The sequence below is a fragment of the Coregonus clupeaformis genome, chromosome 15, assembly GCF_020615455.1.
Source record: "Coregonus clupeaformis isolate EN_2021a chromosome 15, ASM2061545v1, whole genome shotgun sequence".
In the NCBI taxonomy this organism is placed as follows: domain Eukaryota; kingdom Metazoa; phylum Chordata; class Actinopteri; order Salmoniformes; family Salmonidae; genus Coregonus; species Coregonus clupeaformis.
This window is the reverse complement of record NC_059206.1, coordinates 16,039,751-16,054,388: the sequence shown is the minus strand read 5'-3', so window position 1 is coordinate 16,054,388 and position 14,638 is coordinate 16,039,751. Positions and strand designations below refer to the sequence as shown.

The window sequence follows — 14,638 nt, the reverse complement described above, 5'->3', positions numbered from 1 at the left end:
CAAAAATCCCAGAACCACACGGGGGGACCTAGTGAATGACCTGCAGAGAGCTGGGACCAAAGTAACAAAGCCTACCATCAGTAACACACTACGCCGCCAGGGACTCAAATCCTGCAGTGCCAGACGTGTCCCCCTGCTTAAGCCAGTACATGTCCAGGCCCATCTGAAGTTTGCTAGAGTGCATTTGGATGATCCAGAAGAGGATTGGGAGAATGTCATATGGTCAGATGAAACCAAAATAGAACTTTTTGGTAAAAACTCAACTTGTCGTGTTTGGAGGACAAAGAATGCTGAGTTGCATCCAAAGAACACCATACCTACTGTGAAGCATGGGGGTGGAAACATCATGCTTTGGAGCTGTTTTTTCTGCAAAGGGACCAGGACGACTGAACCGTGTAAAGGAAAGAATGAATGGAGCCATGTATCGTGAGATTTTGAGTGAAAACCTCCTTCCATCAGCAAGGGCATTGAAGATGAAACGTGGCTGGGTCTTTCAGCATGACAATGATCCCAAACACACCGCCCGGGCAACGAAGGAGTGGCTTCGTAAGAAGCATTTCAAGGTCCTGGAGTGGCCTAGCCAGTCTCCAGATCTCAACCCCATAGAAAATCTTTGGAGGGAGTTGAAAGTCCGTGTTGCCCTGCGACAGCCCCAAAACATCACTGCTCTAGAGGAGATCTGCATGGAGGAATGGGCCAAAATACCAGTAACAGTGTGTGAAAACCTTGTGAAGACTTACTGAAAACGTTTGACCTGTGTCATTGCCAACAAAGGGTATATAACAAAGTATTGAGAAACTTTTGTTATTGACCAAATACTTATTTTCCACCATAATTTGCAAATAAATTCATAAAAAATTCTACAATGTGATTTTCTGGATTTTTTTTCCTCATTTTGTCTGTCATAGTTGACGTGTACCTATGATGAAAATTACAGGCCTCTCTCATCTTTTTAAGTGGGAGAACTTGCACAATTGGCGGCTGACTAAATACTTTTTTCCCCCACTGTATATACCTGTGTACATGCATAGTACTTGAAGATGTGAGTATACATACATTACCAGTCAAAAGTTTGGACACACCTACTCATTCAAGGGTTTTTCTTAATTTTTTACTGTTTTCTACATTGTAGAATAATAGTGAAGACATCAAAACTATAAAATAACACATATGGAATCATGTAGTAACCAAAAAAGTGTTAAACAAATCAAAATATATTTTAGATTTTAGATTCTTCAAAGTAGCCACCCTTTGCCTTGATGACAGCTTTGCACACTCTTGGCATTCTCTCAACCAGCTTCACCTGAAATGCTTTTCCAACAGTCTTGAAGGAGTTCCCACATATGCTGAGCACTTGTTGGCTGCTTTTCCTTCACTCTGCGGTCCAACTCATCCCAAACCATCTCAACTGGGTTGAGATCGGGTGATTGTGGAGGCCAGGTCATCTGATGCAGCACTCCATCACTCTCCTTCTTGGTCAAATAGCCCTTACACAGCCTGGAGGTGTGTTGGGTCATTGTCCTGTTGAAAAACAAATGATAGTCCCACTAAACGCAAACCAGATGGGATGGCATATCCCTGCAGAATGCTGTGGTAGCAATTCGGGTTAAGTGTGCCTTGAATTCTAAATAAATCACAGACAGTGTCACCAGCAAAGCACCCACACACCATCACGGTGGGAACCGCACATGTGGAGATCATCTGTTCACCTACTCTGCGTCTTACAAAGACACAGTGGTTGGAACCAAAAATCTCAAATTTGGACTCATCAGACCAAAGGACAGATTTCCACCGGTCTAATGTCCATTGCTCGTGTTTCCTTATCGGTGTCCTTTAGTAGTGGTTTCTTTGCAGCAATTTGACCATGAAGGCCTGATTCACGCAGTCTCCTCTGAACAGTTGATGTTGAGATGTGTCTGTTACTTGAACTCTGTGAAGCATTTATTTGGGCTGCAATCTGAGGTGCAGTTAACTCTAATGAATGTATCCTCTGCAGCAGAGGTAACTCTGGGTCTTCCTTTCCTGTGGCGGTCCTCATGAGAGCCAGTTTCATCATAGCGATTGATGGTTTTTGCGACTGCACTTGAATATTTTTTTTTCAAGTTCTTGACATTTTCCGGATTGACTGACCTTCATGTCTTAAAGTAATGATGGACTGTCGTTTCTCTTCGCTTATTTGAGAGGTTCTTGCCATAATATAGACTTGGTCTTTTACTAAATAGGGCTAATTTCTGTATACCACCCCTACCTTGTCACAACACAACTGATTGGCTCAAACGCATTAAGGAGGAAAGAAATTCCACAAATTAACTTTAAAGAAGGCACACCTGTTAATTGAAATGCATTCCAGGTGACTACCTCATGAAGCTGGTTGAGAGAATGCCTAGAGTGCGCAAAGCTGTCATCAAGGCAAAGGGTAGCTACTTTGAAGAATCTCAAATATAAAATAACAATTGTTTAACACTTTTTTGGTTACTACATGATTCCATGTGTTATTTCATAGTTTTGATGTCTTCACTATTATTCTACAATGTAGAAAATAGTAAAAAAATTAAGAAAAACCCTTAAATGAGTAGGTGTGTCCAAACTTTTGACTGGTACTGTATATCCCTGTGTACATGCATAGTACTTGAAGTTGTGAGTATACGTATATATCTGTGCACATGCGTAAGTGTGGGTATATGCGGGCATTGTTATGTAATATGTATGTAGAACATGTGTGTGTGCGTGTGAAGTGAGAAGTGAGAAGTGAGAACATGCAGAGAGCCTCTCAGTGGTAATCTGCTCAGGTATCCTGCTGTCAGGAGCTTAGAGGAGCAAGGGGATTGGCCGAAAGCAGCCGGGAGAGGTTAAGACCAGAGAAAGGCTCTCAAGGTCAGGAAGGCTATCTGACCTGCCTCTAAGGAGTTGAAGGGTGGAAAAAATTGTAAAATTAGAAAAAGGGTGCATGTCAGGGTTGTCCACTCAGCCCATTCTCATTTCTGGATAATTTATTTCAACATTTCAGTCATTTATTTTATGTCCGGTATAGCTTCATTGCTCACTAGGAGGCTAAGCCCATTTCCGGTTCACTCCAGGCCAAATTGAAGGGGCTGTCAATATTACATTTTACATTTTAGTCATTTAGCAGGCGCTCTTATCCAGAGCAACTTACAGTTAGTGAGTGCATACATTTTCACACTGGCCCCCCGTGGGAAACGAACCCACAACCCTGGCGTTGCAAGCGCCATGCTCTACCAACTGAGCTACAGGGGACTATTACAATACATACAATATTGATACTGATTCACAGAGGATACTCCAAACAAATGATATGTTCCTACCCATGTAGAGGGCCATATTCTTATTGTCCGAGATAAGATTTAGCGTTAAATAACAGGTACATGAAATGTAAGACGTTAATATCATGTGCATAGAGGAAAAGGTGCATGGGACATGGATGCCCAGGGTAACATTCATCATCAATCTCAGGGTCTTCCTTCCCAGTTCTGGAGAGCCCTGATTGAACTGATCATCAATACTTTTGATTATCTGAACCAGGTGTTACAGTGAGGGAAAAAAGTATTTGATCCCCTGCTGATTTTTTTACATTTGCCCACTGACAAAGACATGATCAGTCTATCATTTTAATAGTAGGTTTATTTGAACAGTGAGAGACAGAATAACAACAAAACAATCCAGAAAAACGCATGTCAAAAATGTTATGAATTGATTTGCATTTTAATGAGGGAAATAAGTATTTGACCCCTCTGCAAAACATGACTTAGTACTTGGTGGCAAAACCCTTGTTGGCAATCAGAGGTCAGACGTTTCTTGTAGTTGGCCACCAGGTTTGCACATATCTCAGGAGGGATTTTGTCCCACTCCTCTTTGCAGATCTTCTCCAAGTCATTAAGGTTTCGAGGCTGACGTTTGGCAACTCGAACCTTCAGCTCCCTCCACAGATTTTCTATGGGATTAAGGTCTGGAGACTGGCTAGGCCACTCCAGGACCTTAATGTGCTTCTTCTTGAGCCACTCCTTTGTTGCCTTGGCCGTGTGTTTTGGGTCATTGTCATGCTGGAATACCCATCCACGACCCATTTTCAATGCCCTGGCTGAGGGAAGGAGTTTCTCACCCAAGATTTGACGGTACATGGCCCTGTCCATCGTCCCTTTGATGCGGTGAAGTTGTCCTGTCCCCTTAGCAGAAAAACATCCCCAAAGCATAATGTTTCCACCTCCATGTTTGACAGTGGGGATGGTGTTCTTGGGGTCATAGGCAGCATTCCTCCTCCTCCAAACACGGCGAGTTGAGTTGATGCCAAAGAGCTCCATTTAGGTCTCATCTGACCACAACACTTTCACCCAGTTCTCCTCTGAATCATCATTGGCAAACTTCAGTGGGGCCTGTATATGTGCTTTCTTGAGCAGGGGGACCTTGCGGGCGCTGCAGGATTTCAGTCCTTCACGGCGTAGTGTGTTACCAATTGTTTTCTTGGTGACTATGGTCCCAGCTGCCTTGAGATCATTGACAAGATCCTCCCGTGTAGTTCTGGGCTGATTCCTCACCGTTCTCATGATCATTGCAACTCCACGAGGTGAGATCTTGCATGGAGCCCCAGGCCGAGGGAGATTGACAGGTCTTTTGTGTTTCTTCCATTTGCGAATAATCGCACCAACTGTTGTCACCTTCTCACCAAGCTGCTTGGCGATGGTCTTGTAGCCCATTCCAGCCTTGTGTAGGTCTACAGTCTTGTCCCTGACATCCTTGGAGAGCTCTTTGGTCTTGGCCATGTTGGAGAGTTTGGAATCTGATTGATTGATTGCTTCTGTGGACAGGTGTATTTTATACAGGTAACAAACTGAGATTAGGAGCACCTGGGAGCCAGAAATCTTTCTGATTGAGAGGGGGTCAAATACTTATTTCCCTCATTACAATGCAAATCAATTTATAACATTTTTGACATGCGTTTTTCTGGATTTTTTTGTTGTTATTCTGTCTCTCACTGTTCAAATAAACCTACCATTAAAATTATAGACTGATCATTTCTTTGTCAGTGGGCAAACGTACAAAATCAGCTGGGGATCAAATACTTTTTTCCCTCACTGTATAGTACTGGGCTGGGAGGAAACAGAACACACGGCGTGGCTCTCCCAGGTCCCGAAGAGAAGAATGGTGTTCTATCTTATCACAATCCTCCATTATACTGTAATTACCCAGTCAGTGAGACTATCATCATTATCGTAATTAGTGCTTTGAGCATAATGCATGAAAAATGTCTTAATTGTGTACCACAGAATCTTAATTGTTTTGGTTCCAAACTTCTGAAAAAAAAATGAATGCCCTAAATTCCTTCATGGGCAGAGAGAGGTGTGATCTTGTCTGTGCAACCAAGTCCTACTTCGGGACCTTTTTTTTCTTTACCACGGTACCTTTCACCTCAACGGGAGACTACGGACTAAGTCTACACGTTTTTATACTCCGCCTGCTCTCTAAAGGGATTTGCCATTCAGCTAAAACCCACCAGAAGCCCCACTGTAATCCTCTGAGTTCCTACAAACACACAGCAAGCTCCATGCACCTTTAAAACTGAAATGAGATGTGACAACCTGCCTTCTGGCGAGCCAGCAAGTGTTCTTCCATGAGTGGGCCACAGCATGAGGTGAGGGAGAGTGAGGTTAAACAGCTTCTCTTTACCCTCCATCTTTCTTACCCCATTACCACCTTTACCCTCAATCTTTCTTACCCCCATTCCTGCTACCACCCTATCCCAGCATCCCTCACTCTGACAGGAGAGTTGGAGGAGGAGGTCAGGGGAGGTCGCTGGCCCTCCCTAAGCCCCCTGCATAACTTTTAGGCTGCCATGGCAACCCTACTTTGCTGGACACTTTTGGGGGGAGTTTTTGGGGGAGTCATGGGTTGGCCAGTCCCTTTCCCGGACTCGGGGTTGGGCACACACACACATGCACGTGCAATAAAGGAATTCCTGGCTGCTTTCCGGTATCCAAGGGTCGCCGGTGGCAGGTGTGTGAGTGTGTATGAATGAGTGTGTGGCTGTTCGAGACAGTTGAATGAATGAAAAACACAATAGCCCACAGAGACCCCAGGAAGCACCCTGAGGCTTCTCTTTGAGTCTCGTTAGAACCTTTTAGACGCTGTTCAGCATACTGCCTGCAGACGCCGAGCTTGCTTGCTATTGAGCTATCTTCTTTTGTAGATGTCTCTCTGCTTCAGATCAAGCAGTAAGCTCCGGCTGTTGTGACAGAGCGTTCAACTAGCTGACAAGCTGATCAAGGGATTTCTCTTGGCCTGAAAGTAACACTCTGACTTTGATTAGATGACCTCACAATGGGAGACTTTATCATGGATTTCATCACATTGAGGTTCCATTGTCAAATGAGGTTTGTATTTCAGAAAACATACTATGGATAACCTGTTCCCCTATGTTATGGTGTCTAAGTTATGGATTCCCATACTGCTAGGTTGGGGAACAGAACTTGCAATAATTACAGGCAGAACTTGGGGAAAAGAACTTGCCCCAATCACAGACAAAAACTATTTCCAAAGTGAATACATCACCACTCTGATGTTTTTACAAACAGCCTCTAGCTGCATTTACACAGGCAGCCCAATTCTGATATTTTTTTGCCACTAATTGGTCTTTTGACCAATCAGATCAGATCTTTTGCCAATAATCGGGCAATTCATCAGAATTGGTCTGCCTGTGTAAGCGCAGCCTTAGTTGTCAGTCCATGCCAAACAATCTCTCTTAGTATCATGGCCACCCTAACCTAACATAGCAGCCGTTTCTTTCTTTCTGGTCCTGTCGGTGGAGGTTCTTTTCTGCACTGTTCAACCAATCCAGTAAATGTGGAGGAGGAGTTAAGATGGCGTGTCGCCTTGTTAATGTCCAAAAGCGGAATTCGCGTCACAGGCTCTCTTTCCATTTCCCCTGAGAACTGGATGCATCCGGTTGTTTCTGGAAGCCGCTGAGGGTGGGGCCACCCTAACTGATACACAGGGTGCACCTAGATATACCTAGACTGATGGACATTTTGGCAAAGCCATCATGGTGACTTAGTTTCAGTAGGGTGAGTCTAAGGCATGGCGGTCATATTCCAAAGTGACTCTTTCCACGCCACGTGTTCACCTGCTCCATGTGTTTCTGAATGGCTGCCTCTAATACCTTGTTTTCAATACAGTTGAAGAAATTCCACTGAATAAGAACTGACAGGCACTAACTAACTAACTGCCTTAATTTGATTCCTGAAAAACTGGAAGAATTTATCCCCATTTCTCTTTTCTTTGGTTAATCACGAGTGTTGCACCGTGGGTGTTCCCTGAACGCCTTCGTTTGGCTCAGATGGGGGTGGTGACGGGGTCAGAGGTGTGAGCCGGAGATGGCGTCGTCGCAGACGGACGCTGGGATCACACAAGTGGTCAGGGAGTTGATGCCAACTCCAAATGAGGGGCCCTGTGGTAATGCAGGGAACAGGAACTGTGTTCATAAAGTGTCCCAGAGTAGGAGTGCTGATCAGGTCCTCCCTGTCCCATATGATCTAAAAGATGGGCAAAACTGATCCTAGATCAGCGCTCCTACTCTGAGATGCCCAGGGCTCTCTCTGTGTCTGACACTCTCCATCAGTCAGCGGTGACAGGTCCAGGGGTGTTAAGAGCTTATGTCCAAGGCCATCTGTCAGATGCAGCTATAAGAGGACCAACGGTGGAAAGCGTTTCCAACTGTGCTCCTAGCCAAACATTGTTGGATTGGTCTACCTATGTCTCTACATGTCTCTGTCCCAAAGGAAAACCTGGCCAACATCACTAATGTTGTGTGTGAGACGAGGTCAATCTCTTGGACCATGCGCCACACTACCAGTGTCTGCAACATTCCTCCCTCTCTCACCCTACCCCCACCCTCCCTCCCTCCCTCCCTCCCCCTACCCCCACCCACCCTCCCACCCTCACCCCTACCCCCCACCCTCCCTCCCTCCCTCTCTCCACCCTACCCCCCACCCACCCCACCCACCCTCCCTCCCTCACCCCCTACCCCCCACCCTCCCTCCCTCCCTCACCCCACCCTCCCTCCCTCCCTCCCTCACCCCTACCCCCACCCTCCCTCCCTCCCTCCCTCACCCCTACCCCCACCCTCCCTCTCTCCCTCACCCCTACCCCCCACCCTCCCTCCCTCCCTCCCTGCCTCCCTGCCTCCCCCCCTCACCCTACCCCCATCCCTCTCTCCCTCACCCTACCCCCATCCCTCCCCCTCGCTCTCTCTACTCCCTTCATCGTTAATATCTTCCGCTCCAATGAGAATTTGGGAACAGAACACTGATCAAAGTGTGGGGGATGGATGTGAGGGTGGATGTGGGATGGTGGGGTGGTGGGGGGAGTTAGTTTGGGATGGTGGGGTGGACGGTGGAGGTGGGGGATGGGGGTCTGTTCAATCTGTGGAATGTGGACTGATTCCACACTGGGCTCACACGATTGGCCGGTTGCAGGGAGATAATGGATGGACAGAAAATCACCCCTCCTTCTCCCAAAAGCGTCCTGTTCGATTCAGTTCACAGGAGATTGGTGGCACCTTAATTGGGGAGGGCGGGCTAGTTGTAATGGCTGGAGCGGAATGGGGGGAATGGTATCGTGGTCCTCTGTAGCTCAATTGGTAGAGCATGGCGCTTGTAACGCCAGGGTAGTGGGTTCGATCCCCAAGACCACCCATACGTAAAAATGTATGCGCACATGACTGTAAGTCGCTTTGGATAAAAGCGTCTGCTAAATGGCATATTATATTATATATTATTATCGAATACATTAGACACCAGCCATTATTATAATCCGTCCTCCCCTCAGCGGCCTCCTGTGGTTCAGCTCCATGTACATACAGAGGGCACCAAAAGCCCCAGCAAGTAGAGAGGTCTGGCTAGAGAGGGCTCGAGCGCAATAAATTCATTGTTTCAGATTGTTTTTACCCCGTTGTCTATGGAAAACATAACCAACTCACATTTTATGACCGTCAAGTTACTCACTGCCATAGTTGAGTTTTGATAGTGATTGTGATCATAAAAGTATATTTATACTGTATGTATCCAATGTGGTAATTACATGATCAGTGAAACGGTCAATGACATGTGCCTCATAACAAACTGCATGTGTAAATGAACATAATTTACTGTGTAGTAAACATGGATTAGAATATGTGTCATGTGATTAGAATAAATTGAGTCAGAGCTCCCTGACACACTTCCTGAGAGGAAATGTGACCGCTGAAGTGTTAAACGAGCGAGAGGTGCTATGGGATCAGGTTTTGCCAAGCTACTGACCTGGAGAAGTTAACCTTGCGTACTAACTCGTAGTTATCCACTCCATAAACCCCACCTGTCGAGTGGACACGTGATAGCCTGCAGACCATGCATCTGATCTGCATCTTATCTGCTCTACCTTCAAGGGTTCATGGCTGGAATTCCATCCAGACGCCTCTCCCCTCCCTGGAATCCCCACTGCATGCCTTTGCCCAGAGCATTGGTCTCTCCTAAAAAGTTCCTCAGGGAAACTTTTGTTTTAGCTTTAGCATAACAATGACTAAACAAACAAGGCAAACGTTAGCTAGATGGCACTCTCTCCCTCTTTTTTTTCTCGTTGCTTAGTTAAGAGTCCTCTGGATACTAGGCCTACAAGATACGAGGGAAAATATTTTCTGACTTTGTTGTGGGGTTTTTTGTTTTATTGATGTGTTGTGGTCTAGGGGTGGTCATCATTCCCTTTGGGACCGACAGGAAAGATTAGGGCTTGAGTCAACCCAGATGCCCATTGTTAACAATCTGTCAATGAGCACTAAACTAGCTGCGTAAAACAAAGCCAACGGAAAAATACTTTGTAGTGCACAGAGGGTTTCTTAGCTTTAGTTGGGGATTTAGCACTGGGCGTCTCACTGCGAAAGGGGCCATGAACTCTAGAGTTGCTCCAGGACTCTCCTACACAATTTGTCCTTTCAAATTAAGGGAGGAGAAGATGAAAGGAAATGTCAGGGTGAATACACATATCAGGATTAGCACAGAGGGACCTACTAACTAACTTTGGCCATGGTTCACTAAGTTGGCACTGGTATTTGTCCACCATCTAACCAGGGTGTTAATATTAGTGACACTCGAATGCTAAATAGTAACACATTATAAGTGTTTATGAGATGTTGTTGCCAAATTATTGTACTATGTTATGTGCTTCTTGATAAAGTACAAACATCTAGCAGAGGAAGCCTTTTGCATCACTAAGTTTGATTGTGTTCTTGTTCATAGCAGCACTGGGGTGAAAGAGGTTTCACACTTGCTGAACAGCCCCAAAGAAACACAAACAAAATACCTCCAACTATGAACTTCTAGCTAAAGTAATGCAGTAGACTATCAATGTTTACAACTTCATTACAACGTTTTTGTGTCAGAACCAAATAGCCTACAAATCTGGACCAAAGCTGGTTGTGAATCGGCTTAGAGTGGCACTCAACAAAACAACATTGTGCAAGCACAGGGCTCACACGGTGTGGATATCTGGGAGACATTCAGAAGTGTACCGGCGTCCCCCACATATGATGATGTCATAAAATGTCCATTAAAATCACACTAAACGACAACCCACTTTTCCCTCCAAAAATGTAAAGGACTCTCTTGTGTGAACACACCAAGTGTGACGTGATAAATACACTAAGTTGTGATGACTGGTCAGGGCATCTTGACTGTATTAGGGTAAACTGTCCATTTTGCACAACAATAAGCATCTCCTCTTCTTCTCCTCAGGGATATTCTGCACGGCGACCAGTGACAAGTGCTTGTCCGGGCCCTGCCAGAATGGCGCCACCTGCGTGGACACCATGGATGACTATGCATGCCTCTGCCCCCCTCGCGACGAGGTCCGCTACATGGGCAAAGACTGCGACGAACTCTACGATGCCTGCTCCTTCGCCCCCTGCTCGGACTGCACCAGCACCCCTGGCACGTCCGAGTATCACTGTGTCTGCCCCGAAGGATTTACTGGGGACAACTGCACTGAGGAAGTGGACGAGTGCCATAGCAACCCTTGCTCTGAGCCCCACACAGAGTGCATCGACCAGGTCAACAGCTACTTCTGCCGATGTCCACCCGGCTACGGAGGAGAGGACTGTGAAGAGCGAGTGACCGACTGCATCGATGAGCCGTGTCTGAACAATGGGACTTGTATACTGTTACAGGAGGGGTTTGAGTGCCACTGTGCGCTGGGGTTCGACGGGGAGCATTGTGAAGAGGACGTGGACGAGTGTGCGTCACATCCTTGCCAGAACGGCGCTATCTGCATGGACGGCGTGGCCGAGTTTCACTGTTTCTGTGTGCCAGGCTTCCAGGGCTACAACTGTGAGATCGATATCAATGAGTGCGCCTCGCGGCCCTGCGAGAATAACGGAACCTGCATCAATGAGAAGGACCGGTACGAATGCCAGTGCCTCGTAGGGTTCACAGGTAAGTTGTTCCGCCTTTTAATCGCTCACTCCTCTGCCCACAGAGTGTTGTGTTTGTACTCAGTTAGTCTCCAATTAAGTGTAATTTTCCCACCATTTTCGTAACCCTGTATCAGCCACAACTCACTGTCTATCACCTAATATCTCCTCCAGTGTGGAGGGAGATCTGGTGCTTTGCTTTTTAATGTTTCTGGACACAATGTATCAGCAAGATTTAGTTATCTCATATCAGTACTTCTTTCACCATGCCAGAATGTTTTCACATTAAAGCTGACATCATCATACACAACAGGATGATTTCCTATTAACCAATGAGGGCGTGCGTGCCACAAAGAACGATTCAAATTGTGCAGAGCCAATAATGAGGCTTGGCAGAGATGAATATATATGTTAATCAAATCAAATCAAATCACATTTTATTGGCCACATGCGCCGAATACAACAGGTGCAGACATTACAGTGAAATGCTTACTTACAGCCCTTAACCAACAGTGCATTTATTTTAAATAAAAAAGTAGAATAAAACAAAAAAGTGTTGAGAAAAAAAAGAGCAGAAGTAAAATAAAATAACAGTAGGGAGGCTATATATACAGGGGGGTATCTTGTCTTGTTGTTGTCATCTTACTAACTGCACCTTTAAGTGTACATTTGGTTCTTGATAAACAGAGAACTAGAAGCATTTTAAGTATAGAGAGTAAGTCTTATCTTCAGCTTGGCCCCTGTGGATATTGGCCCCTGTGGATAGGTCTCCCGCTGAGTGAGAGAAAACACTCCACTACTTGTACACCATTTCGTACACTTCATTTCTTACACTCCTTTCTTTTCTCAGCAGGCCTGGTCTGTGTCTAAGGGCTTAATGCTTATCTCTAATGGGGTGCGAAGAGTCAGCAGTAATGCATTCCTTTGTCAGCATATCAGTGACCATGGAGATTTTCAAGGAAAGGGTTCAGACGGGCAACTGAGGCATTTTTACATTATCACCTGAGCTATCTAGAGGCATCAACAAGCAGACTCCATGCTACTGCCTATTTATAGTTAGAGAAACAAACACCTGAGTCCAGATTGGCTGCTCTTGCATTTACTGTCCACTATTTATTTAGCTGATGTTTCTTTCTTTCAGTATTGTCATAAGAGCAAAGATGATCTATGGACACGTTGACTTGATGTAGACGAGATACAATGGTGAAGTCTGTGGAAGATATGTCCCCTCCTAGTACTTAATGTACAGTTCCTCAGTCACTCCCACTCGGAGATGGTTTGTTTCTCATTCAGCACATTCTCTGACTCTATCACTCCTTTTTCTCTACCTCTCACAGGAGTGAACTGTGAGGTGGAGATAGACGAGTGCGAGTCCAACCCTTGCCGCAACGGAGCCACCTGCCATGACCTCCTTGGTCTGTACTCCTGCGAGTGTCTGCCTGGGTTCGAGGGCACCGACTGCGAGGTGGACATTGACGAGTGTGCCAGCGAGCCCTGTCTAAATGGAGCCATCTGCCAGGACAAGGTGGACAGGTAACTGCCCAAGGCTTTTAGGATTGACACAACTCCTGTCCTTAAATGACTTTGGGGCCTGACTGCCGTTTTGGTGAGCTTAAGCCCCTCACATTGAGACAGGGTGTTATTTGTATTTATTAAAGATCCCAATTAGTTCCTGCCAAGGCAGCAGCTACTCTTCCTGGGGTCCAGCAACATTAAGGCAGTTATATACAATTTAAAATATTACATGACATTACATTTCATAACACTTTTCACAACACATTGTGTTCCCTCAGGCCACTACTCTACTACCACATATCTACAATACAAAATCCATGTGTACGTGTGTGTAGAGTGTGTCTTATCATGTGTATGTGTAAGCGTTATCTCAATCATCCATCTGTTACATTTTTGCATTTATTTATATTCGGCCAATATGCTTTGTTGAATGTCAACGTAGCGATTGCAACTGACCCAGACTTCCTTTCCTACAGCTATGAGTGTGACTGTGAGGACACAGGCTTCCTGGGTGACCACTGTGAGGAGGACATCCCTGAGTGTGCGTCTGACCCGTGTCAGCACGGCGCCACCTGCCTGGAGGGAGTCAAAGAGTACACCTGTCTCTGCTGGCCTGGTATGTGCACCTTACCATTACCCACCACATTTGCAGAAATGTAGTCAAAAAGGGTTAAAAAGACAAACACAAAACTGATACGGTGCTGCAGTTGTCCATGTCTTGAGTAGGTACAGTTGTTCATGCTGTCAGACGATTGGTGAGTGAAAGAGGGTGGTGTCATAATGGTCTAATAGCAGTACAGTTTGTTTAGGCTTTGAGTGTACAGAAATACAGTGTATTTACATTTCATTGGTTCTCCTAGGTTATGAGGGGGAGAACTGTGAGATTGACATTGATGAGTGTGCTGAGCAGCCATGTGAGAACGACGGTGAGTGTTTCGAGCGTTCCGACACATCCCACTGGGAGATGGACTGGGAATTCAGGTTCGCCGACGCTGCCGGATACCTGTGCCAGTGTCAACCCGGCTTCGCAGGTGAGACGCAGTCTAATGAAAGGAGAGGGTTTTACCAACATTCAACTTTGCACAGGAGCAAATTTAAGGTTTGTTACTTTTGGAATTGTTTTGGCCGTTTCTCACTGACAAATAATAAGGTTGTTGGTGTTGTTCCTTTGTCCCTTGCCAGGAGAGAACTGTTCCGTGAACATTGATGAGTGTGAGTCTGAGCCCTGCCAGAATAGAGGCTCTTGTGAGGATCAGGTGAATGGCTACACCTGTTTGTGTCCGGAGGGATTTATGGGTAAGGTGTTCAACAAACTCTGTATACTTCTGTACGTCATTACAGCAGGACAGTATTATCGACACTGAGTATACAAAACATTAAGAACACCTGCTCTTTCCATGACATAGACTGACCAGGAGAGTCCAGGAGAAGATCCCTTATTGATGTCACTTGTTAAATCCACTTCAATCAGTGTAGATGAAGGGGAGGAGACAGGTTAAAGAAGGATTTTTAAGCCTTGAGAAAATTGAGAAATGGATTGTGTATGTGTGCCATTCAGAGGGTGAATGGACAAGACAAAAGATTGAAGTGCCTTTGAACGGGGAATGGTAGTAGGTGCCAGGTGCACCGGTTTTTGTGAACAACTGCAATGCTGCTGGGTTTTTCACGGTGAACAGT

At 45.6% G+C, this 14,638-nt stretch overlaps 1 protein-coding gene across 1 annotated transcript in view; it reads left to right on the top strand.

Moving 5' to 3' along the window:
* The window catches only part of crb2a (crumbs cell polarity complex component 2a), a 36,044-nt gene that overhangs the window by 12,133 nt on the left and 9,273 nt on the right, over nucleotides 1-14,638 (top strand). The window contains exons 2-6 of the mRNA XM_041897534.2: nucleotides 10,773-11,468; nucleotides 12,784-12,979; nucleotides 13,438-13,577; nucleotides 13,822-13,992; nucleotides 14,144-14,257. Of these exons, the coding sequence (XP_041753468.2) occupies nucleotides 10,773-11,468; nucleotides 12,784-12,979; nucleotides 13,438-13,577; nucleotides 13,822-13,992; nucleotides 14,144-14,257 (1,317 nt within the window). The remainder of the gene's footprint in view (nucleotides 1-10,772; nucleotides 11,469-12,783; nucleotides 12,980-13,437; nucleotides 13,578-13,821; nucleotides 13,993-14,143; nucleotides 14,258-14,638) is intronic.